Raw genomic sequence first — 26,382 nt, 5'->3', positions numbered from 1 at the left:
AAAATAACTCGTCAAATATTTGATATTCCGAAGTACAACCGATAACAATAATCAGGTATAACAATTAGGAAAATTTTAACGGAAACACAGAATTACAAATACAATGTAAACGTGTTAGCCCCGGAGTGTAATTACATAATTTCCATGTAATTACATATGAATTTTGCACTCGTCGGAGAAGACGTTTACACGATTCAAAAAAAAGTGAAAAGATAAAAAAAATTCAACGAAAAAGAAGAAGAATACGAATCGGCAGAGTACAGACTTACATATTACAACAATGTACAGTTGGATATACAGATAGAAATGTATTAATTCTAAACGGAACATGTTCATTAAACGATAATAATGATAATGGATAACAACCAGATGCAATAAAGATGAACAGGCAGACACATCCAATGGGATCCAAGAACAGGCAACAATTCCTAAGGAACACATACTATAATGTTACACGTTTATACATACGATAGTAAATGGTGTATTAGATTGTAATTAACAAGAAACAAAAAGTAAAATAAAATTGAAATATTTATCAACTAATCATGCTATAGTTATTGTACCGATATATGTATGTACAAGTAAGATAAAATTTCAATGATTCGAAAGTGTGGGAGATGAGTGTGTGTGGACAGTCGTTAGATATGGTTGACTCTACGTGTGTTACGAATATCAGTGAAAATCAGGTGAATTTCGGTTAATCGTTAAATGAAATTATACACGATGCGGGTCGCTAATTATAATTCACTACTGATAATATTTTCCTCTTGTCTAATTTGCACCAATTTCGAATTAGATTAAATTCGTTCGATTACATACCTGAGAGTAATAATTACTGTAATATATTATTAGCGTTATTTGAGTGGTTCTTTCTTTTTCGTCTTTCAGCATCTACTTAATTGCGATACACCTGTTGTAGATGTATGCTCTGGTGTTGCGATGGTTAATTAATACGAAATTTAATAACGTGCAGCGCTATGTGATTTAAGTTTATTTGATTTAATTTCTTTTTTCTTTTCTCTTATTTTTTTTTTAGTTTTTTGGTCCGTATAATCACAACTACGACTACCTGACCCGTTAATAAACTAACTAGCATGCGGCACTCTTGGGTTATGAATATACGTAACTTAATCTTATGCATGTACTAATGTACACGTGTATCAAATTTCTATAAATTGCACTCGCGGATTTATTAATTAAGAAATTGCATACCGTGTGTATTTTAAATATAGAAAATAAATAAATAAATAAAATGAAGAATTTCAACACATTTTAATACCTATAACAGTATAATAATTATACACATCACACACCCTCTACAAATTTATTTCTACTGCTATTCATTCTCACAACTTTTTTTCATCTAATTAAATTCTATTTCTCTCTTTCTTTTCTAACGACATTTCTTTGGATGATGAGAATGTACACGTGTCAAATATGTACACGATACATAGACGTACGGAAAAAACAAAGGGAACGGAATACAAAATTTTTCAAAACGAAAAAGCTAAAAAATTAATAATCGTAATTATAACAACGATAATGATAATTAGGATACCAATAATGATAACAAGAACAACAAAAAATACGATACGTGGGGTCTTATCGAATGCAAATTTCATTCTTTTTTTTTTTTTTTTTTTTTTGTTATAGTTATTGGGGACGTTTTTTCCAATGATTTGGTTCAAATGTTAATGTTTCGCAACCTTGCCCAAATGGGGGTGCGAAGCTTCCGTTTCTGCGTGACCACTTGACCACCCGAGCCCTCCGCATCCGTTCCACCTTGATTCGCAGGTTGCCCCGGATCCCTACGCGGTGACCTTGAGGAGTCGGTCGCCGCCCTGTGGTAGTGGTTGTTAGTCATAGAATAAAGAAGCACAGTATATAGAACAATTTATTAAAAATAAGCAAACGCATATCATTTGATTCCAATGAAATTTTTCCGTTTTATAACATCACGTACACATTAAACCTAATTGACAATTATTTTTCCTGCTTTCTCTTTTCTTTATTTGCCTCCCTTATGATCAGATCGAAATCTGTGGGTAGAGTCGTCAGATTTTCGTGGAATCCGATTTTTATTTATATTGTTTATTACGAAAGACTTGGCTACTTATCATAACATCTCGTTCTTGTTTCTTATTTTCAACTCTGTAAAAAAGTTCCGTATTCTTCTGTTACTTCAGTTCATTTTTATTTCTTTCTTCGTGCACTCTGTCAGCATATTCGTGTAGGTTTAGGTGATGACAACTTTGCGCAAAAGATACATAAAAAAAAAGTGAAACAAAGGAGAAGTGGCATCGAAGATTTTGTGACGTATGGTTGTATCAATGGCCGACAGAGAACGAAACCAAAAGAGACGAGAAAACCATCGCGAAATAGCTATGACATTTTTGTAATCGAGAAAAACTTGTCAATGTATAAGTTCTCCGCGCAGTTCTCCAGAAGTTTTAGAAAAACTCGAAGGTGATAATTTCCATTAATCGGCCCTTGAAATTGTATGAATTCTTTTCATGAAATATTATGAACTGTGAGATTATTTGCAAAAGCGAATAAAAAATAAAAAACCAAAAACCAAAAGAAGAAGGCTAGTCACTTCGACGGATAAAAAGTTATACAGTTAGAAACGTAGTTGCTGCTGAAGTAAAAAGACATAGACGTATATAAATTTATTATAGTTGAAATAGAAGAAAATCGAAGAAAGTGGATTTTTATATAAATATATACATAATATATAGATGTAACACATTACAACATCGATTATTACATACTGAAATATAATGTGAGCGTAAAAGTTTCTTTTGGTGGAATAATAAGTTCTTTCTATCCCATATGTTATTTTGTCAAATTGTGCCGTTTGATTAGTGCGACTGGCTCCCATTTTTCCCAACATACCTATGTCAATAATCCGAAAAAAAAACAAAAAAAAAAATACGTATAATTTGAAAGAAAAACTGAGTTTTATTTTAAATAAGGCAAAAATAAAGCTTTCGTTTAGGTTGAGAATCGGAAGGGTGTGACCCACAAGAATCGAGATAATGATTTTAAAAACTGATTTAATAAAATGGAGTCTACGCCACCCTGAATCGTATTGCATTTATCTCAATATTTGAAAAAGCTCTCTATAGAATCTTCGAAAATTCCGTCCATTATCGTGCTGTCGGAACGAAGAAACGCCAAGAAAGGAAAGACTGGATTTTGAGAACACTATATGTTCGCCAAATGCGAGCGTCTTTGAATCCCGTCGAATTGGTATTAAGGTAATCTGCTAGAAGGGCGTAACCCTCGAACATCGAAGAGACCGACATCAACAACGCGTGAGTCGCGCACAGTTCACATGTACGTTCGTCGCCCCCGTGTTTATTTTTGAGGGATGGAACCCTGTGACAATTAGCGAAAAAGTCCCCATCCGCTTCCTTCCGGCTCTCAACCCTCATTGCTATTCTTTCCGCATAATTTTCACCCGGCGTTTGAATTTCCCTGAATTAACGGGCAGGGGTGAAGCGATGACGGATGGCAATATGGAAACGTAAATATTACATAACATCAAAAATATACAGCTTTACTACTGCTGCCTCCTGTGAGGATTGAACTCACGACCCCTGGTTTACGAGACCAGTGCTCTACCACTGAGCTAAAGAGGCGCGTACCCTCGTTTTTCAACTCCCGTAGAGTAGCTCTTAAACAAAAACCCCTTTCCACACACAGTGAAAATAATTACTCGCCACTCCAATGTACAATGTGAGATACAACTCGAGCCACTTGAACTTTGAAAAGGTACACCATTTACGAATTTCAATGCAACACCGTTTTTTGTTTTTTGGTTTCTCCATTTTTGGAAATTTACACGTATGTATATACGTACGTATATTCAGCAGATTTGAGTAGGTTGAAATCAAGCACCGGCGAGTTTTTCAAGCTTGAAAAATTTATCGATGTGTTCCGTTGAATCGCGAGAAGAATGCTATGCTTTTTCCAAATTTTTGCTTCAAAACCCCGACAATTTTTCATGAATTTTTCGCAATGGGGTAAAAATGATCATTCGGTGGCCCTCGTCAAAGTCAGGAATAATTTCTTTCGTTGAATTCGATTTTCGATATACTAATTTTAATTTTTCCCGATTTCTTTTGATCAATAATTGCACCTACTTGACCCCGTTGGTTGAATACGTGAGCAAAGATAAGCGAGTATGTAAATTATGATTATTCGCCCCTAATTTATAGCTGATTTAATCCGAGGATACATAAGCGCTTCCACGAGAGCTTCCAGTGGAGTTTCAGGCGAAAAACTTTAAGCTTGAAATCGTGCTGAGGGCGACAATAAGTGAAGACCAAGGAGCCGTGAGTACAATGATGTTATTACAAAAGTACGTTTACATATTTGCCGATGACGACTACCTGACGAAAGCTACAGGGACGAGGAAACTCGCAAGTTTCATCAAAATTTTACCGGTCGTCATAAAATGGCCCTGTTTCAAAAATCATAAAAAAGATTTCTTCAGGATTAATCGAGCTGGAAAAGTTCAAGTGGAAAATAAAATTACGTAACGATCGGTGGTGTTTCTTTTTTTCTTTCTATGTATAGTTTTTGCAAATCCACGACTCCTAAAATACTAAATTTCATAGTGTCGAGGCAAAAAGAACCTTACACATTTAGAATTGGCAAAGATTCTTCCGCTAAAATTATCCAAAATTATTTATTTACTGTAAAATTTGTTGCGTTCAAAAAATTTAACTGACCAAGAATCTATGTGCGTAGGTGCAATTTTTACATATACGTACAGCTGGTCGCACAATTCTTTTCCCTCTCCGGGGTTGTCCCATTATTTGCTTTTTTATTTTATTTAGTTTTAATTTTTTTGTTTTCGTTTTCACTTCCACGATTAGGTAATAAACGACAGGACACGCGATACCGCAATGAATTTTTCACGCTTACGTAATAATTTTTCTCTATTTCGTGCTGCGGATCAAATACACATCGGATAATCGTATCGATCGTTTTAAATAACCAGTATTATATTTCGCCTGGTTCTTAACCATTTCCATTTATTTGCGGTTACATTTTCATCGCACTTATCGTTATTCATTTTTCTAAACTTATAACTGCGCTGATCATCCGTCTCTCTGCATCGGTCGAGTCCCTTTTTCGCGCGTCTTCTCATTCCAAAATTGTAAATAAATTCGGCAAACTTCTCGCTTGCTCGCCTTTTTTCGTCAAATTATAAAACTCGTGCCGTGAGACATTTTTTATTTATTTATTTATTTTTATTTTCTTTTCTCGATAAATTAATATCAGAGTTGATTCTGCAGCAGGGAAGTTGGTTGACGTTATAATCAACGCCTGTCTTGGAAAATCCGATGCTAATATGAGTCTGTAATTAGCTTCTTGACGTGAATACGTAATTAAAGCGTTTCCAAGTAACGATCGTGATAATATGATGTGTGAACTGAAGGGCGCTTCAGATGCGGAAAATAACAGAGAAAACTTTTCAGACGGATCGAAATGTTACGGAAAACTTACAAACGAACAAATTCTCTCTCTTCAAATCGTTCATTCACAACTACAACCTTCGTCACTTCGACGACGACGAATGCATATAAATTACATGAAAATGAATTGAATGAAAAGATTTTCACCTTCTCTTGACAACATCATTACCTGTGCGAAGAACATACCTACATTTATACCTATAGAAATTAAGGGAAAAAAAAAAAAAATCACATCGAGAATAAAATTATTCAGGGATGGTGAATGGGACGGAAGGTATATAACGGAGAAAATGTCGGTGATCCGAGGAATAGAAGAAAGTGAAAGAGGAGAAGAAGAAAAAAAAAAAAAACAAATGAAAATCAATAAATTTGCATTTAGATTTTTGGAATCCCACGACTTACCTGGTCTCGTCGATGAACACTGCCTCCAAAACTCTTGCTGCGTAGTGAAGGTTGAGCTGCAGAAGTTCAGCGGATATTTCACCGTGTTGTAATTGTTTCAGAAGGCATCGCAATCTGTAATTCAATTTCGAGAAATTGTTTGAACAAAAACATGTGACTCACAGTTGTGAAGAAATTCAAATAATCAAACGAAGGTGGGGAGAATTTCGCGTTACTGGAGTCTGCAGACCTGCAAACCACGAAAGTACGTAGAGGATTGCTGGATGAGGGGGGACGGAGTGATGAAAAAAACGACTCACCTCAAGGCGGCCTTGTCACAAGCGTCCGGAGTATCAACGGCGGGTAACGAGGGGTTTGCGAGAAGCTCCGAATCAATGTTGTGAAATTGAATTTTACCCCCAGGATTCGAAAGCGAGCAACTCGAAGACGCTGAATCCAAACTACCGCTTCCGGTATTGCGGACATTTTTACCTTTTCCGGAACTACGTCTGACTATGGTCAGCGGCCCTTGCTCTGCGAAACGAGATAAAATACATTGCGGAAAAAAGAGAGACGAAAAAACTCGAACGAAAAAAGATACAGAGAATGAAATATCGCACACGATGTACGGAAAAGGCGATCGTTTATTTTGTAATCTATTTGTAACACGAGATATAGGGTTGAAACAGGAGACGAAAACTACCGAGGGAATGAGGAAAGGATGATCGATAGGCGTGTGTAACGAAAGCCTAGCTGTCCGCGCGAGTAATGAAAGTAGCTGCAACGTATCACCTTTGTTTACCGATGCAATAAAATTGAATTGATGAGTATCAATTTTTTTTTCTTCTCCCCCCCCCCCCCCCCCCCTTCCCTCGTTTCAATTTTCACGCACCGTCGTTCGCAAACCAATCGAATTGTACACATCGATTCGCGAAATACTTTGTCCGCAATTGAAAATTACGTGTAACTAAATAGATTCGAAAGTTATTTTTAAAAGCAAAAATAAAATACGTCAAACATATTTGTTGCTTGGACTCTTGAGACAATTTTGGTAATCGAGCTTTTTTCGAAATTAATGAGATGACGTTTCTGATCGAATATCCGAGCTTTTGCTTGGGACTTCGGTTTTCCTTGTTCCTTGTTCCGTTCTTTCTTTTCTCATCAACGCGAACACTTTCGCCCGGTCATAGAGAAGACCTATATAAAATCCAATATATATTTATACACCTTCGAGGCGATAAGAGATCATTTCGGGTTGTAGTAACAATCGATACGAGTCACGTGATCTCATCATCGCATTCCCATTCCGGTTTACATCACATATCCATCGATAACGCAATAATTATCGGGTTTTCATTATTCACCGGCTTTTCGCGATTGAATGTGGATTAAAGATGACGTACGCCTCTTATTTTCACCGTACAAATCATACAGTTTTACACACAACTTCCGTGTAATTTTATTACTCGATAATTATGAACGTATGAAACTCCGAAGAGTTATTGTGACAAAATGAAAGACAAAAATGATAACCGAAAAAATCCTTCATTTGAGGGAAGGAGTATAACGTATTGGAAGAGAGAAAAAAAAAAAAAAAAATGGAATATCGGAAGAGAGTGAAGAACGGTCTTCTGGTTGCCGCTGGTGAAATGGACCAGCATGGCATGAATAATATACACACAACGTGTAGGGTGTGTCTGCATTTGAAATTTTCTGTGACTTACAAAGCTCACGATCCTATTGTTCACCTGCTTTCGTTTTGTGTATCCTCTTGTTGTCTTTTGTGTACATTCACTTTGCTCAGACAACTGCGAGTATCCTTTATGAGTATAAACTCCGGTGTCTATTTCCGGGACGCGAACTTCTTCGAGCTTTCGCACCTGTTATGTAAGAACCTACCTTACGTGCGTATGATAACGAACTAGCTTCCGCTTTACCACATCACCGGATACGTTATTCATAATTAACCGGTATTTTAACGAATCTACGTTCGATTGGGAATAGAGCTCGGATGACGCTATAAAATTTTCGCCCAAATCCCGAAAGGCAGAGGTATGAAAAATATTAATTACGATCGGTAACTGCGAACGAAAATACAAAAAAGTGCTCGATATCACGTCCACTCTTCCGTCGAATAATTCCACGTGTACCCAATCCCCGTTACACCTATTTCGAAGTAAAACCTACTAGTAGGTACACGGGGAGTATAATTGTATATTATATATATATGTATATATAAATAGAGGTACGTATCCAGCGTATCACCGTTGGTGAAGGATTATTATTGTTTAATTAGTTTGATCGAATTAGTTTCGGGGGGATGGAGGTCGGAAGTGGGGTTTGTTATAGCGGACATTGCGGTGGGATGTTAGACAGATCTGTATACCTATGTATGCGCACAGTACGTATTGTAGGATACGTATATAATACAACATATATTATGGAAGCCAAGTTGGAATCAAACGTAGGACAATCATGCGACACGTAAAGAGACTTACTGCGGAATGGCTCACCGTTTTGTCCCGCAGGAGTCTGGAGAGCCCAGGAAGCGTTTCCTCCCGCTCCCCTTCCTCCGCCTCCCTCTCCTCCGCCTCCTCCTGTACACGAGGAAGCACCTGCAGGACTCGCGACGTCGACCGAACTTTGCTGAGAATTCGCGTGTGTTTGAATTTGTCCAAATGTTGAACATAACGAGGAAGCCTCTGCCAACCCGATGTCATCTTTCGTCACTCTTCTGTCTGGCGGCGATGCGACTGAAACGACGAAAAATTCAGAGAATTAAATTATGCAAACAAATCTTGACGAACGTTCGTAAGCTGCGTGCGATTTCTTTCTGTCCTAATTAAATCACATGTTCGCGTATATATATGTAAAAATAACACCAATCATTAATCTCTCTTATCCAATTTTTCGATCGTTGCACATTTCTGGTGAATCGATATCGGGGAATTTAACAGGTAGACGTATGGTTTACACATTCAGATAAAGAATAAAAGAAATTGAAAAAAAAGAAGTAAAACAAACGAGAGTAATAAAAAATAGAGAAAAATAAAATATGTGCAAATATTTTTATTCTCGAATTGAAAAAGAACGCGGGGGACCAACGGGGTGTCCCGCGCCAAGTACGATTAGATAATACGAGGAGATATCTAATCGGGTGGATGAGAATTGTGCTTCCTTTCGTGATTATTTCCATAGTGACTATATGGTATGTAGTCGTACAGGTAATACAGTACCGATTAAATACACCGTATCGTAGGTCGATCGACGAGTTTAGGGCAAATGATATGATTAATAACTGTGGGGTGGGGTTTGGGCTTTCACTTTTCATTTCCTTTGAAACCATGCGATATAATTTCCGGAGGAATTTTCTCCCAAGATCGTGTTTCATCTGATATTTTGTCGGATGCAATCTCAAAAATACGTGTGCGAGATCCGGAAGAGTCAGAATGTAGATTTTGAAATTTTCAGAAACGATTTTTTCATTTCTTTTGCATTCTAAGTTCTTCAACTACGGCGATATATAAACTTGCTCATACCTTGCCATGACCCATTTTCGTACTTACGAGCCGTTTATCTTTGAAAGGAAAAAAAAGAAAAAAATCTGCAATTCTACCACTACAATAATGAACCGATCTATCCACCTCTATAGGGTCTATAAATCCAGAAAGACACAAATGGGCTCAAATTTCCATGATATACTTTTCCCCATTTTTACACAGTGTACATACATATGTATACCCCTAACAAATCTTTTAACGGACGGAAAATTTTCCAAAAAGTTTATCCCCGTTCGTCCTTCGCACACGCATACAGACGGTGCGATGTATTTAAGAAAAAAAAAAAAACTCGTATAATACACCGAATGTAACCAGATGATTTAAGAAAAGAAAAGAAGAAAAAAAGACGAAGAAAATATCGCAGATATACATGAGCATTAGGAGAAGCTGAGTAGAAGAAGAAGAAGAAGAAGAAGATTCGGGAGCACTTGACGCATCGAATCGCAGAAGATCGTCGGGGGCTCTTAGAACGCTTGGCGCGCGAGACGCGCGATATGAATAAAATGAATAATATGAATAACATGAATAATTCGTGGCTGGGTGAGGAGCCGACTGCGGGCGATTTGTGTGCCCCTCTCCGTCGGTTCTCCTTCTTCATATCGTATAATCTATAACTATACCTATAATTCCACGACGTGTACGTACATGGTAATACCCGTGTCCGACATTTTTGCTCCCGGCTAGCGGCTCTCCGAACCACATGCGCCGGTCTCTGACGGGGGAAAAAAAATGAAAGAAGTACCCCGACGGGGATAAAAAATAAATTGATAAAAATAAACGTTTGACGGGTGCAGGGTGAAATTCGACGTGTAAATTGCGGACAAAAAAAAAAAAAAAACAAATATATATTGTGAAAATAAATGTAAAACCTCGTAAGATAAACTGCGGAAATTACGAAGATTAAACTGTCTGCATGTAGGCGATTTTTGCAGCTTCGGGCATAATAATATTATCTGCGGTATGGATGAATTTTTTCGACTCACCACCTAGTTCGACTTCAAAATGAACGAAGAGATGTCGTTCGAAGATTTCAGATATTTATCCCAATGTGAAATACACCGTTTCAGAATTTTTAGAAAATCCTCTTTGTAGGGAATGCGAATTATCTGTCGGAAGAAATTTGGAACAATAAGAAATCACCATAAATTGAATGGAATTTTTTAAAATCCACAAAAAAAAACGACCGCGTCACCCCTTCGAAACAATTAGTGATCGACATTATTTTGAATAATTTTTATTCCGTGGCAGACGACATTATTCATTCAATACGCATGAACGAATCACGATTGGTTTTGAAGGGGTTACATGGGTTTGGGAGCTACAGAGAAATGAATTTTTTTTTTTTTTCTCTTTTCACTAATTAAATTCTGCCACACGTATAGAATATTGTTTTAAATTTTCAAGCGGGGATGGGCCTGGAATCGACGATTCTCCGTAAGTTGAAAGGAGAAATTTTCTTCTTTGTCTCCATCGATCATCATTCAAAACTTTGAACGCGTTTTTCTCGAAATGCTATTTTCAAATTCGGTTATCGAGATTTCTCGAAAACTATTGAACCGATTTGTGTGAAATTTGGTACACGTCTTAGAGACAAGGACTTGGACGAAGGATTTTTTCTCTTTTTTCGCGACTAATTTTGAGAAACAAAAACGTGATTCAAATTTGAGCGAAATTCGGGTTTTATGCAAAAAAAAAAAAAATAAAATAACTCTGCCAAATGTCCAAATTTAGATTTGATTTTTCTCTTTTTCCCTGGTCGAAATTTTAGCTCTGGGTATCAACTCAAAGACCCAATTCGAGTTTTTCACCTAAATTTCATAGAATGTTAACCGAACATCTATCCCGAATATCATAAAAATTTCAAATGAAAAATTTTACTTTCCACATAAATAAAAAATTGTTGAAACTACGCTATTTTTGCGCGGAGCATAAACCCATGTAACCCCTTAAAGTTTGCACATGATATTATTACACCGAAATTCTCGACGAGTAAGTTATATAATATTGATATAATATCGCGCAGCAGGACGGTCGGGCGGTGTAGCATATTTATAGCAAAACGCTTTGATCCAAACCAGCAACAGCTTATCTTTCGTTATCAAATTGACCTAAAGCTCAACGCGCTTCCTCCACCGAGTACGTCGGTAGGTACACATGCAGCCCCCGAAACCGCGGCAGAGTACACTTCACGGTTGCGGTGGATAACCAGCCTGCTAGACTACGGTGTACGGGGTCGGGGGTGGCGCGGGGGTTGGTATCGGTATGTATGTATTCGTAGCATAGGTATGTACACATTTTCCTTTGTTTCACGCGCGTGGCGAGGTTTAACCGACTTGAGCCAAGGGGCTTAAAGCTCACGGAGCTTTAAAGCTGTACACTTAAAATTTTACGAGCAATAACAAAGTAAGTTGATTTCATCGGGATGATGATTCTATACGGAGCGTTCCACTTCCCTGTTTCATCCGGCTGAAAATACTTCGGGGGGGAAACGACCCTTGTAATATGGAGGTCAACAGTTACGATCATCTTCAAGTTTTACCTTTCGACCCTTATGTGTTTATATAACAAATAAAATATTCTTAGCGGTAGGGAAATATTTTCACTTCCATTTTAGTTTTTCTTTTTCAAATTTCCGTCTTCGTATCGATGAATTTCGTCAACGGCACAATTTAAAAAAAAAAAGTTTTCATTCATTTTCGAGAGTTTTTCGTCTTCGAGAAAACGTTGAATTTTCCAGCAGTATTTCGAATCACGTGCGCGACTCGTTGATCCTTTTTTTTTTTTCTCGCACTCAGCTCTTACGGCAATATTAATATAATCCGATACGTCCGATCAAGTTTTCTCCATATTTCGGACGATGATCAGAATTATTGGAGCCGAAGAGATTTTTGATGTCCACTATAAGGTGAAATGTGATCAAGAGTTGCGTCATTCGGAGGGGGGGGATCGGGGGTCGGGCGAGGGAGGAATTCGTGTCGCACGAGGAGATGATGATAATAATGACGACGATCTTAATAATAATAACAATAACGACGAAGAAAAGGTAACGCCGCTGTATAGCGGCGTATAGGTGATGGAACCGGCGAAAGGTGAAATGCGAGAGGTGAAGAGACGCGGGAGGTGGAAGGCTCATCCAATCCCGCGTCTTATCGCTTTTGTCGGCGAGAATCTCCCGAGCTCAACCACCCCCTTTTACAGCTGCAGGGCTGATGCAAGAACTACGCGGAGATAAAAGATCCATTTTATCCGACGCGGACGTGGCCATAGGATATAAAAATAAAAACAATTATTGAAGCCGCGGTTATGATAACGTTTCGAACATCCTCCGGCATCGACGGCTACGACGGTGCAGCTGCGGCTGATTCGACGTCACGAAAAAAATCTTAGAAACCAACCACTAATGAAACACGCCTCGAACGATTTTCATGAGAAAAAACTATCGTCGAAAAATTACGTCCAGTTTTCAGATTTTTACGTCAACGCTTACTCGGCACTAAAACCACCTGTTCGAAGAATCTTAATAAAGGTAATTGACACCCTCGCAAACACGTGTTCGTTCCTAATTCGAAAACATGTTTTTCTTTTTTCTTTTTAATAACTCGTTTTCGCTGAAAACAAAATAGCGCAATCCTCATCTGAAGTCGTGGGATTTTCGTCGCGCTTCCTGAATGGAGAACCAAAAAAAAAAAAAAATACTGAAGAAGGAGTGAAAAAATGAGACGCATGCGTTGTCGTATGAGTTGCATGTAGGTATACGTATGAGTGAAATCTCTTTTGGCAAAAGGCTGGCGGCTCGACGAGTATAGCGGTAGCAATGCGACCGTACTCTTAGTAATTACCAACTAATGACAGCTGCTCCAGCTCTCCAGGGGGTCCTACACAGCGAGGTTCCCGGGGAAGCCATCGGGTGGAATGATTCGACTGGATTTTCGCTAACGATCCATCTATTTCCGGCACAAGAGGCCGCTGCCTTTGACTTACCCCAATTAATTCCGACGTCGACTTACGACAGTCGGTATAAGTATAATACGTACCATTCAAAATTACCAAAAGTTGTTGCACACGTCGCAACTAGAATATCGTGGAAAAAATGATAATGAAAAACACGTCGATCCAAAGCGCAAAGCAATTTCCTCGGTCGTTCGAACGAACCCCTTGATGAATATCAATTAATTTCTTCGGACGGCCGAGTTAGTCGGTAAATTTGGCGAAAGGAAAACAAGAAGAAAAAAGGGAGAAAGAGTCGAAAAAAAAAAAAAAAAAAGAATGATGTAAAATAAAGGCTGTTCCTGCGAAATGGAGACATAAAATACGGTCCTGCAACGGACCGGTTTCCCGGTCGTTTTCGAACCGGGCATAAATATTTATGTTGAGTTTCGTTTTTTTCTCATTTCTTTCCCGTCTTCTTTTCATCGTACCTCGATCAACCCCGCGCTGTTTCATTTTGTACGGGATACGTGTACACGCGCACACCCTGCCCCATTGTACTTCGCGATCGAAATAAGCTTTGCAATCATTCGTGAGTTCCCCTATTTTTTTATTCGACCTTTGCCGAAAACGAGAGATCCGGTGATTCCCCGGAGAATGTGAGGGGGTGAACAATGCGCGTATTAGATGTGTAGGTCCGGGCACCGTATACCTATACGTCGGGGTACATTATACATTTGGAGAAGGGAGTAAAAACTAAATTCCAAGTTTCGGGGATGAAATAGAGAGGAAAAGGTAAGGCATCAAGGACAAGGGCGTGGGAGAGAAAGTTGGAGAAGAAGTTTTAGGGTATAAATATATACCGATGAACGACGACCGGTTGCCATTGTACCGAACTTTGAACAAAAGTCCCCTTGATACTCGGGAAAACGTTCGGAAATTTTTTTTGGAATTTCAAGCACAACGCGAACGCTCAAAAATGGTTCGGACGGAGGCGGAGGTTTTTCCGTTCGTCGGGCCCGGTGTGAGGCCCACTTCTTGTTTTAGAGGTCCCTTCGATTTTCTTAGACTTACACTTGACGCGATATATTCGTATAATATATCAGACGATAGAAACGATAAGTAGAGGCGTCGTCTATTGAACGTAGGGAAAAACTTTCTCCGGGCCCTTATTCTTTCCGTTTGACGTCGAGGTTCCCATACATCACGGTCTTAAGACCAGCTCCGTAATTCTTGGATACGTACGTTCTACCAGAGACTGCGAGTCTGCGGTGTATAGAAAGACCGTTTGAAACCCCGAAGTAGTCGCTGTTTTACCCTCCGCAATATCTTCTTAGACTTCAACGATCTTTTCTTCTTTTACACCGAAGAGGTGAAGTACAAAAAATATAAAAATAAGAAGGAGTGGAAAGCGAAAAAAAAAAAAAAGAAGGAGGAGGAGGGAAAAAAGGTAAGGGCTAACAGGGAAGTCTATGAGGTTCCGAAACGGAGCCCACTCGTTAACGTAAAGTAATGAAAGAGGTCCGGTATACGCGTGCGGAGTGGAAAAGAAACGAAGGAGAATGGAAGAAGAGAAAGAAGCGAGCTTTTTTTGACGCACATGTTATAGTTCGGAGAAGATAAAAGCCGAGAAGTTGGATGGTCAGCGTCAGATTCATTCGCTATACCGAAGCGAATTTTATTACAAATTAAATGACTCGAGGGCCGAGGAACTTGGGTCAGGAATCGAAATTCCAATTCCTTGATGGATTCTGCTTGATATATTCTCATCTCGATATTGGCCGCTGATTTTTTATCCACCCCGTACATGATGATACGGTAAGTTGCATTCGATATGCCGTTCGAATGTGAGACGAAAATCAAGGGACACTGGCTCAATCAAGGCAACTTTGTAACGAGATTCTAACGCCATTCGCATCTTCGATGACTTTGAGTTAATAATTATTATCATTATGGGTTCGCCTTATTTCCATAATCCAGGTAATCTACGTTCGATTTCATTTATACAGTATGTATACATCACAGATGTGAATTACTCTTGCGTCTCCGACGGATGTTTCTACAATTGTTTTTTTTTTTTTTTGTGTGCAGCGGATTGTTTTTTCCCATGAACTGCAGGTTTTGAGAAATAATCTATTTTTCCTCCTTCAATTTCACGAGATTCGCCGATTGGAATTGCTTTATTCATTTATTTATTTTCCCAACTGTAAATCTTCTTCAATAACCTTGCGTCGAATGAGAAACGACCCTCAAATCGGAGACAAAAACAATTGAAAGGCTTGATTTGATCCCCCGATTTTTTGTTCACTGGAAAGGGTATAGTAGTTGTGAAAAGGACAGATCTGCAGGAATGATTCGCTTGAGAAGGTTCTTCGTTCGAAAATCTCTATTACCCTCAACCAGATAACGAAATCGACGTTGTTTTTCGCAAAAATTTCCGATAAAACTTGCCACGAGAGAGACCTGCGTAGGTCGCGTGATAGCCGGAACGAGATAAAACGAAACTAGAAAAAAGGAAAGAAAAAGGGAAGAAAACCTAAAAAATCGCCAAAGAAAGTGCACAAACTGGATAAAGCGTGGATAAAATTCCTCAGGGACCAGCGATCTGACGAAAAGTATATCCCGCATCCTCGCCGTTCCTTCAATTTGCTCTTATACCTTCTTACCTATATATTTCGTCATCCCTTTTCTCTCTTCCGCCCGGTTTTCGACAATTTCTCCGTTCTCGATATACCCCGTACTTACTCATAGCACGTAATCTTATACCGTATACAGCTGTATATTACCCCCTGCAAAAACAAAGGTCAGGCCAACGTACAAATGGATTCTCAACACTTGCGATCATAAGCCGGGCTCTCCTCCCTCTCGCGAGTTGAACCCGAACCGATAAGAACGAGAACAAAACAATTAAAAAAACAATTAACGAAAATGATTCGGGCGGAGAAATCTCCTTATCGCGGAAAATTCTTTTTTTTCATCCTAAACGGAATCAAAGGATGGAGCTCTCCTCACGGCTATCCGCACGTTATAATAATGATCGTTGAAAAAAAAATGGAGGATAATGATCGGATCATAGAGTAAACATGAAACAAATGAGCGCGCGGTGGTTACGCATGATAAGTTAGGCTGTGAGAAAAGTGAGGGAGAGATGCGGAGGATTCGATTTTCAAGGGTCAAAGTGAGGAGAGAGGAAAAATAAAATGTGAAAAATAGAAATGGACCCCCGAGGGATCGGCAGCCGTTGATCAAGGTGATCAAAGATCGACGATTACACGGGGTAGTGGGAGGTATAAGTATCTAATACCAATAAATTTTTCGGCGAATACGAGATTCGCTTTTCTTTTCTTTTTTTTTTTTTTTTTTTTTTCTCTTCCAGCTAAAGTCAGCAGCCGGTACCCAGCTATATACTACCCACGTTTTCGCGAAGCTTTCGATTCAAGCTTACGATTTCAGAATAATAAAGGACTCGAGTATCCTGCCGCTAACGACCCTCGAGCGGTTGGAAAATCATCGATTTGTTGGCGGGTCGGAATGACCCGAGGCAAGCGGAGGTAGGTAACGAGAATTTTGTAGCCAGAGAGGATCAATCGTAAAATTACAATCATCCGGGGAATCGAGTCTTCGGAATTCTCTTGAAATTTCTTTATATTTTCAACGCTCCTCGAGATTCTCACTTTAAAAACCGAGCGACCTGCACGTCCTCTCGAAACAAGTTTCTAGCTGAAGTCGTTTATTTTTTCAAGTGGGGAAACTAGACAGCCGCGCTAGGGAGTCTTTCGATTCGCTAAGGAGCATCACTCCGGACGTAATCCTTAATTTTTCGTGGGTTACGTCCTTCCGATTCTCGGCAGCCACCGATATATCGTCGGTGGTGCGATAATCCCGACACCCCGAGCACTGAAAGACCAAAGTATACGTATATACGTACCTGGATACACCGCAGCCTAGAGGAAAATACGCAGTGAATATACGTGACTGAAAAACATACGCGACGTATCGCTCGAGGCAAGAAGAAAGCAAAACAGAAGAGCGAACGGAAAGAGCAGTAGAAAGGGGGATGAAACTACCCCCGTTCCCCCCCCCCCCCCCCCCCCCCCCCCCCCCCCCCCCGTTCCCCCCGCACCTACGTCCGCAGAGATTGAGATTATGGTTCGATGTATGATCTCGAAACAAATATGTTCGATGCGAAGTCTGAGCGACGAAAGTGATTTTTTGGTCAACGGAATGATGCGAAGCTGCAGTTTTTTTGACGGAACTTGTTGCCGTAATTTGTGTTATTTAGGAAGAAAAAAAAAAAAACAATCAAGTTTGATCAACATTGCTGTATATTTTTTTTTCTTTTTCCCTCTTCCGACTGGTTCAACTTATTCGAATTACCCGTATATTCAGCAACAGGTAGATGAATGTTAGATGAACGAGCAGATGAAATCTGGGAATAATTACGCTAATTAGAAGTCGGTAAAAAAAAAAGAACTTTGCATTAATCACTCCGATCTCGAGTACGAAAAATTTTGAGTTCGCGGTGAGAGGGAAAAATTTGAAAAAAACCGCACATGTACCCCTAGGTATTTGGTTATCAAATTGGTTACTCAGTGATACACGGTGGCTATATGTGCTGGGAATTAAAAATCCCTCTTGCAGCTGCGTACATGCCGTATTCCGCGGGTTATTTACCATTTTTTAATCAATTTCGTGAAATTTTTAACCTAATTGCTAATTGGGTTGAGCTAACGGAGGGTTTACTTTTTTTTTTTTTTTATCGCCCGCAGTCTTCATCCGTTATTTGTAATGAAGAATATAGATGCATGCATGGCCTTGATGTATGTTATTTTTTTGACGTTGCTTTCTTTTAAATTTCAAACAATTTTGCGTTTTTTTTTTTTCTCAAGTGTAATAAAATGCCAGTGCGGGGATTGGATTAATGGTGTGCAATGAAATTTCATCTCGATGAGTCGCTTATATTGTACGAATCATTGCATTTCGGTTGAGTTATGTCGGGAACTTTATGCATTTAATTGCAGTCTGAGAGAAATTAAACTCATACCATCGTGAATTTCATTCAACGTTAAATTTGATCTTTCTCTTTGTGCAATAAACAATTATATAATATCAATGTGAACTTGGAATTTATATTACGGCGGAAGATCATAGTTCAGATTTTATTGGATTATAACGTCGCTTACTGCGAAGACGAACTTTCATCTCATATCAATTTGTAAAAATTGTCAAGAACTGAAATGTAATTAAATAATTATCTTTTTTTTTCAAAAGAGAAAAAATATACGCCAGAGCGTCAGTTCTTCGGTCACATACACATGAAAAACCGAAAGAGAAAAAAAAGAAAAGAAAAGAAAAAGCGAAGAAAAGGTAATGTTTTTTATCTCTTCATTTTACGTGTCGGACGTATTCGGCAGTTATTTCTATTTTACGCGACGGGCGGATATCCTCGAAAGAATAGCGAGAAAAAAATCTCAAGATTTCCTTTCTTCCCGTTTTTCCTATTATTATACCACACATACAGAGACCCTCTGATATCGTCGTTACAATTTCTGGTTTCATTTCTCCTCCAATTTGTGAAATAGAGGCGGGTATATACAACCCCCGGTAACGTTGTTACCGCAAACCTGATTTCGAACCTTTCGAATATTTCTGTGACGAACGTGATCCAAAATTGCGTAATACATCCTCGTACCGTACGTATACGTACGTATACATACCCATACGCGACACAACAAATGACGGAGAAACGAATCGCCTGAAATAGTTGACCCTTTACGAGGTGATCGTCGATTTGATGCACCGTTAGCGGTCAACAAGGCTTCGGATCAAATGGACCGCCCACAACAGTAGCGGGGCAATTGAACGGGTAACTGCCCGGAAAATTGCGTCACAACTGACGCAGTCGATCCCTACGAAGGGGATTCCCATTTTCCCCCGCACCCCCAAGACCCGCGAACCTAATGTGAAAATATAATGTAACCCGAAAGCGTTGTATAGCCGAATATCAGAGGCCAATTATCGAAGATTTTCAACGGAGAGTTTTCGGCAATATTTCAGAAAAAAAGATGAAGAAGCGAGAGAGAAAACAGCGATAAAGTAAACGGCGAAGAAACAATAGAAGCGAGAGACGACGAATCGGAATCGAAGTTGGCTTGACGCCTGCAGTTGATAAAAATATAGATATTATTTACTTTCAATTTTCGAAACGTTTCGAACTAATATTACGTACATACGCATACATTTTAGATGTATACTTTATGTATATCTACTGTACTAGGCGTCTCGCGGAGAGCATAGATGCAGTAAATTCCAGCGAGTCTGAAGGTTTAGTTCTTTATTTGCGCAGCTGGCAATATGCCAGAGTGATTTCACTTCAGAATATATAGAAATTTTCGCACCAGTAGTTTCCCCCGGTACAAGTCAGACGGAAAAACTTGATATGTATATATAACTGTGCGTTGTAAATATGCATACGTACGTAAACCATCGGCAGCGATCGATGCTTTATTCTAGCGGTTCTTGGGTGTTTCAATTCCGCATAAATATTTCCTCTTATGCGGTACACTGTAAGCGCGTACCGATTCGATTTTTTCATATGGAAAAAATATTTCGACACCGAGTTTCAAAAATTGTTGCGTTGCAATTGAGTTACGAAGAGTTTGGTGCTTTTTAACGCTCGAATTGAGCGAATCGGTAACTCGCATATATATATACATACCTATACGTGTATAATAATGAAAACCAATTAATCTAGCGATAATTGTTGTGTTATGGGAATAATTGATAGATAATAATCATGCTAATTAATACCCCGCATCGCACGTATATTAGTGTATTGACGATAAACATTATCGATCGTTGGTTACTATATATGCCATATAATTTCACGTTATCGTTGGACTCGTCCAAGGAATTATACGGAATAATAAAAGGATATTTGGAAATGTGTAGATAATAATCTATATAAATCCCGAATTCTACGCAACGTGACCAATACATCGGTCGCGTGTGTAATTGTTAGCATATCGATAATTTTTTAGCGTTAATTTCAATTACACGCCACCGCTGATCGGTCTGAAAAGCTCCGAGCTTTTTCGAGAACTTTATAAACTTTATAAACCAATGAATTACATTTTTTTCGAATCACTAGACTCATTATCTTTGAAATAAGAGACGTTGCAAAAAAAACTTTTCAAATTTCATCCAGAACAACTTGGAGTCATGTTATATGCGATGTGTATAACAGGGAGAATAAAATCTAAAAAACCTGTAAGACACCGTCAGTTGCATAGGAAAATATTACTGTACCAATAAACGAAGAGAAGAAGAATCAAAAAACAAAAGAAAAGAGTCATCCGAGGACCAATCGGATTTGAACAGCTAAGAGTAAGATTAGAATCAGCACCTCGAATAATAAGATTACGCTTGCGCTGTGAACACAACGGACAAATACAGCTTATAATAACTCGTAGATTGGCAGTGATAAAACCACTTATAATATATATATCGCGAAGCGATCGTGTTTTTCATTTATTACATAATCGATACGAGAAGTACCGATGAGAATCGGTACCTATACGCTTGCTGTTACATAAAAAGTATGTCAAGAATAAGTTTTAAAAACGTTATACCATGATTTTGCAGTTCGAACGATATGTAACTTGTACATACGTGCGCGCGCGATCAATTTTCCGTCGATTATGGACCATAAATTTCTTTCGGTAGCCAATCTTTATGATGGCCACAAATTAGCGATTGTTATATCAGCTGAAAAAAAAAAAATCCCCCCCGCCACCTTTTCAACGCGTAATTATAATACTTGCAAAGATTTAGGTCAAATTTGTTTCGATAATTTTACAATTCTGAAATCTTTTGGAGAATCAACGATCTCCGTTTTTCGGTCTTCTAGCTTCGGAATGATTCGAATCTTTGTTTTTTTTTTTTTTTTGCCTTAATTATGATAGTCAGCCCGTTTCTAGGATACTATTTTTACGGAATCTGAGCGCGAATATTGTTGAAAATTCTGTGACCGAAAATCGCGAGTGTATTTTTAGAATAATAATCTATAATGTGAAGTAGGTCACGTGTCCGAAAATCTGATTTGTAATCAGCTGGAAAATTGAACTATCGAATTATTTGCTAATGGAAATAAGGCGAAGTGATTTTATTTCTCGATAGACACGATGACCAATCGCGTCATCTAAATTTCTTCACCGACCTAATTGATTTAAAAAATTCTTATCGTCGAAAAATCGTATACAAGAAGATAGGTATTGGATACGGTAATTCGAGAGAGATGATATTTAAATTTGCAGACCTCGTTGAATTTCAATTAATCAGAAAATCAATTATATCGGAAGGGGTGATTGTCACTTCAACGCAAAGAACATTCCATTCGTTTCCGCAAGTTTACTCAAATGAAAGGAAAAGTGGTCTTCCTCCTGCTTCTGTACAGATATTAATTTTCCCTTTCCGCGTCCGTTACTTCTCTATTGAAATGACATTAATGCGGGTACGAAGTGGAAGTTCTTTTCCAAACTACGTCAACTGCAGTTATCTGTTATTACGGAAACTTTCGAAGCACGAAAGCCAACTAATCCAGCGCAATTTGAGTAAACGAAAGGAAGACGATGAACAAAAATGGTAAAAGACACCGGACACTACGTAAAAATACTGGGGGGGGTGAACGACGTCCGTCGAAAATATAAAAGCTATACGAGAATAAGGGTACGGTGACAACAAATTCCATTCACCGAACGGGAAAGAATCTAGCGAACCGGTGAACAGGATAGGACCTTCGGCACTAGATTTATTTCGCGTAGAAAACACCTCGCCCGAGCCAATTTCGCTGCCAATCCTTTTCCAAGAGGGCGACGGTAAGGGGTAGGGGTGGTGGGTAGCGGTGGTGATGGAAAGGAACATCTAAAAGCATCCTCTACAAACATAATACATGTATACATGGAACCTCGGTAAGTCCAGAAAAAAAGAAGCCCGTGGCGTGTTCCCGTATCAAAAAAAGAGCTGTGGTCCAGGTGAAGTGGGTTTGTATAACCCGACTTTTCGCTCCGTGACGTGAAACATCATCGACGTCTGGACCCGGGGTCCCTTCCTTTTTGCCTATTTTCTAAAGACGCGTGTAGCGCGGTAAGTTGACTGAAAAAAAAAAAAAGATCGATGTCTGAGAAATGCAGGTCGTTCCAACTCGAGAAGGTGTTGAAAAGTCTCACACTCGTACGTGTAATTGTTGCATACGTACGATGAGAGAATCCGAGGATAAACCGGCACGCCGAGTGCGGTCCGCAGTACATTCCGCGTGCGTTTGGTCGACGGTTCGAGGCGCGGCCCAACTACTTTTATCGTTGAATTTTCTTCTTTCCTATCGGGTATTTTCCCTCACTCGCGCCGGTGTTTCCCTGTTTGCGGAATTATGTAACGGATGATCAGATCGGATCCGTGACGATCGGCTCACGTCGTCGTGAAACGTTATCGACATATCTCTAAGCTACAACGTAATCCAGGATTAATAGCATCATTTTTCTACCTCCTCGCATTGGATAAATATTTTATTATCTCGGAAATTTTTTTAAGTGGACGGAATGGTAAATAACAAAGCGTACGAGGCTACTGGTTTCAATAGCCACATCCGTAGATGAGGCAAACAATTGCTCGGGAGAGTAACGTCTGATGAGTTATTGGAAGATTGTAACGGCGAAACGATGAGGGGTGTTCTGCTTTTTGGACTGTTCGGTATAGTCTGCAATTTGTCCGTTTTCATCGACGCGGAATCGGACTGGTGGCAAAACATGGCATTGTATCAAGTATATCCTAGAAGTTTTAAAGACAGTGACGGCGATGGCGTAGGAGACATTAAAGGTGAGACCGCATCACAAGTATACTGTTCGAATTTTCAATCGACCGCGACGAATGAATGATCGTCGATTTTTTGATTCGGTTATTCATCTTCCTCGAATTCCCAGAAACCGAGCATCCTTGAGAAGGTCGTTTATTTATAGCGCGGGTCTTGTTGTTCGCTGTACAGTCGTTATACGTTACGTAAGAATCATGCAATTAGTGCGACAAGTCGCTCATTCGTTGATAGATAAATACAATTAGCTCATGCTGCATCAACGGATATGAGTAATTCACGTCAACAAGGTGCCTAGATCATGGCGAAGAAGCTTTGAGACGTGGCCGAGTGGATTTAATTGAAAAATTCTATTTGGATAAGCCACTTGTGTAATCTGATTCCTGTGTAACCTTTGTTACTCAATTTTAAGTACATATAAAGTACATCGTTGATTTATTTCATCAAATTTAGGAATCCAGAGCAAACTCGAGCACTTCAAGGATGCAGGAATCAACGCGTTCTGGTTGTCACCAATTTTCACAAGTCCGATGATCGACTTCGGTTACGACATTGCCAACTTCACCGAAATCGATCCCATTTTCGGCACGATGTCCGATTTCGAAAATCTCGTGAAAGCAGCGAAAAAACTGAACATCAAAGTTATTCTCGATTTCGTACCCAATCACTCGTCCACAGAACACGAATGGTTCAAAAAAAGTGTCAAAGGGGAGGGTAAATACGCGAATTATTACGTCTGGCGCGAAGGATCGGTTGTGAACGGAACGCGAGTTCCTCCGAACAACTGGGTGAGTTTTCAATAATTAAATGTTTCCTACGAACATTGAACGCAACAGCACCGAACAGGAACTTTGAATTTAGGTAAGCGTATTTTCCGGGCCGGCTTGGACTTACGTAGAAGAGAGACAAGCTTGGTACTTGCATCAGTTTGCGGTTCAGCAGCCGGATCTCAATTTTCGTGATCCGAATTTGGTTCAGGAGATGAAGGTAAGACGGTGGAAATTTCCACGGATAAAGTAAGTCGAAAGAAACCGAGAAGAAAACACCGTAGGGTTGATTTTTCAGGACGCTATAGTGTTCTGGTTGGACAAAGGAGTCGACGGATTCCGAGTAGACGCCATTCCTCACCTCTTCGAGGCCGACGGTTTTCCGAACGAACCTCTTTCCGGAGAAACGAACGACCCGAAGAATTACGGTTACACTATGAAACACGCCACAAAGGACATAGAAGAATCGTACGACATGGTGTCCCAATGGCGAAAACTCCTCGACGAATACGCCCTCCGAACTGACAACGTCACGAGGATCATGATGATGGAGGCCTACTGCAATGTGACATTCACCATGAAGTACTACAGTTACGGTGCTCATTTTCCATTCAATTTTGGATTCGTTTCGAACGTCAACGGTCAATCCACGGCCAATGACATCAAGGTGAAAGTCTTGGACGATTGGCTGCAGAACGTCCCCGAAGACGCAACTTCAAATTGGGTGGTAGGTACCGTTCGATCATCCGGGAAGATGAAAAATCATCGACAGCGAACGAGGTGAATGTGATTTCCTTACAGATCGGAAATCACGACAACAGCCGTGTAGCGACCAGGTTCGGTTCAAAGCGCGTGGATGCTATGAACATGATGAGTCTCCTTCTACCGGGAGTCTCAGTTACTTACTACGGCGAGGAAATCGGCATGGAAGATCGATGGATGTCTTGGGAAGACACGAAGGATCCACAGGGCTGCGGGGCCGGGGAAGAAAATTATGCCTCGGTCTCGAGAGATCCGGTGCGAGCGCCCTTCCAATGGGATGCGACGGTTGCAGCTGGTGAGCGAAAATCATCGAAAACCAGCTCCCGATAAATTCATCTGATTCCGTTTTTATTGATCGTCAGGATTTTCGACTACTAGTAACACGTGGCTACCTGTGCACGACAATTACCAGACTCTCAATCTAGCGGCTCAGAAACAGGCTGAAGTTTCCCATTACAAAGTGTATCAGGCACTCACCACCCTCAGGCAGGAGGATGTCGCAAAATATGGATCCGTTGACGCAAAAGTGATCGGCGGTAGCGTCTTAGCTTACACCAGGTTGGCAAACTATGAAATCGATCATCGGCCTTCCTGATCAATGTCTCCATTCGTCAACCATTGGCATCAATTGCTCACAACCTCACGAGACTTTTGTTCTCCTTTTCAGAGAATTGATCGGATCTGAGCCCATCGTCGTCGTAGCGAACCTAGCCGACGAAACGGTGGACGTCAGCCTTGACGATTTTTCGGGTCTTCCCGATACTCTTACCGTGTATACAGCGAGTGTCCACTCGTCGTTGACCGCTGGGTGAGTGATTGAACCTATTTTACGATCGATGGTCGTCGAGAATGCGAATGCAACTTATCTCGGAATCTCATTCCGACGGCTGTTACACGTGTCTAGCGATTGTGATGAATCTCTCATGGCTAATTACATTTGGAATTACATCTTCCGACAGCGCCAAGGTATCAAAAAGCAGCTTTCAAGTTTCGGGAATGGCTGGACTTGTTTTGCGCAGCGATGCCACCACCTTCACCTCCAGTTTGGTCCTCGTTTGTTTCATGATACTGCAGGCTTACCTCCGGCACTAGTGATTTATACTCTGAATAAAATACTGACTTCATCTTATCGTATTCTCACGTTATCGCGAGGCGTGTGAAATACATTAAGAATTAAGCACCTTCACAGCTCAACGACTGAGTGATACGACTTCGGGTATTGTGGAAAAAGCGATTAGCGATTGAACCCCATACCTCTTCGCTGTTGATCTCTCGGATTAGGATTTTGTTGGTCCGAGATACGAATTAAATTGCATCAATCGTCCGAAAGTTATCTGTTATGTAACAATCAAATATCGCCGATAAGAAGAAAATGTTATAGACGTACGTGCAGCAATAGGATAAGTCACTTACAATTAGGATAAAATTAGAAAAGTCGATTCTATACGCAGCAATGTGTTGAAAAAGTGATGTAATTTTTTGAAATAAATCTACCTAATTACTCGACAATATCTATTGCATAGTCCGGCGATTATCGATCCAGCCTGATTATGTAAATCTGTTCAACACTTCATACCTGATAGTAAAAATCATAGACAAGAACCTCGAATGCCATGGGATACCATTATTGA

At 39.8% G+C, this 26,382-nt stretch overlaps 2 protein-coding genes and 1 non-coding gene across 14 annotated transcripts in view; 1 reads left to right on the top strand and 2 right to left on the bottom strand.

Annotated features, from left to right (window-relative positions):
* Positions 1-26,382, bottom strand: part of LOC105690049 (dual specificity calcium/calmodulin-dependent 3',5'-cyclic nucleotide phosphodiesterase 1) — a 130,156-nt gene that overhangs the window by 10,462 nt on the left and 93,312 nt on the right. For 9 of the 12 annotated variants that reach the window (XM_048653037.1, XM_048653042.1, XM_048653041.1 and 6 more), the window contains 4 exons: positions 8,369-8,623; positions 6,191-6,404; positions 5,892-6,005; positions 1,707-1,841 (listed from right to left, as the gene is read on the bottom strand). In XM_048653037.1, coding sequence (XP_048508994.1) covers positions 1,707-1,841; positions 5,892-6,005; positions 6,191-6,404; positions 8,369-8,623 — 718 coding nt within the window. The remainder of the gene's footprint in view (positions 1-1,706; positions 1,842-5,891; positions 6,006-6,190; positions 6,405-8,368; positions 8,624-26,382) is intronic. The other 3 variants (XM_048653038.1, XM_048653039.1, XM_012407545.4) reach the window with 2 other exon arrangements.
* Positions 3,573-3,644, bottom strand: Trnat-cgu. Its single transcript has one exon. It is a non-coding gene; the product is annotated as a tRNA-Thr (tRNA).
* LOC105690089 (alpha-glucosidase-like) lies at positions 22,685-26,260 on the top strand. The gene is made up of 8 exons (XM_012407615.4): positions 22,685-23,230; positions 23,676-24,010; positions 24,084-24,209; positions 24,288-24,716; positions 24,791-25,046; positions 25,114-25,309; positions 25,419-25,559; positions 25,711-26,260. The coding sequence occupies exons 1-8, from the start codon at positions 23,074-23,076 to the stop codon at positions 25,841-25,843; spliced, it is 1,773 nt and encodes a 590-aa protein (XP_012263038.2). The 5' UTR covers positions 22,685-23,073; the 3' UTR covers positions 25,844-26,260.

The sequence above is a fragment of the Athalia rosae genome, chromosome 3 (assembly GCF_917208135.1).
Source record: "Athalia rosae chromosome 3, iyAthRosa1.1, whole genome shotgun sequence".
Taxonomy (NCBI): Eukaryota; Metazoa; Arthropoda; class Insecta; order Hymenoptera; family Athaliidae; genus Athalia; species Athalia rosae.
This window is presented reverse-complemented; position numbering and strand designations above follow the sequence as displayed.

Coding starts and splice junctions, on each gene's coding strand:
- LOC105690089 (XM_012407615.4), top strand. CDS start 23,074: ATGAGGGGTGTTCTGCTTTTTGGACTGTTCGGTATAGTCTGCAATTTG. Junction 23,231..23,675: donor TGGCGTAGGAGACATTAAAG/GTGAGACCGCAT, acceptor CATCAAATTTAG/GAATCCAGAGCAAACTCGAG. Junction 25,560..25,710: donor CACTCGTCGTTGACCGCTGG/GTGAGTGATTGA, acceptor ATCTTCCGACAG/CGCCAAGGTATCAAAAAGCA.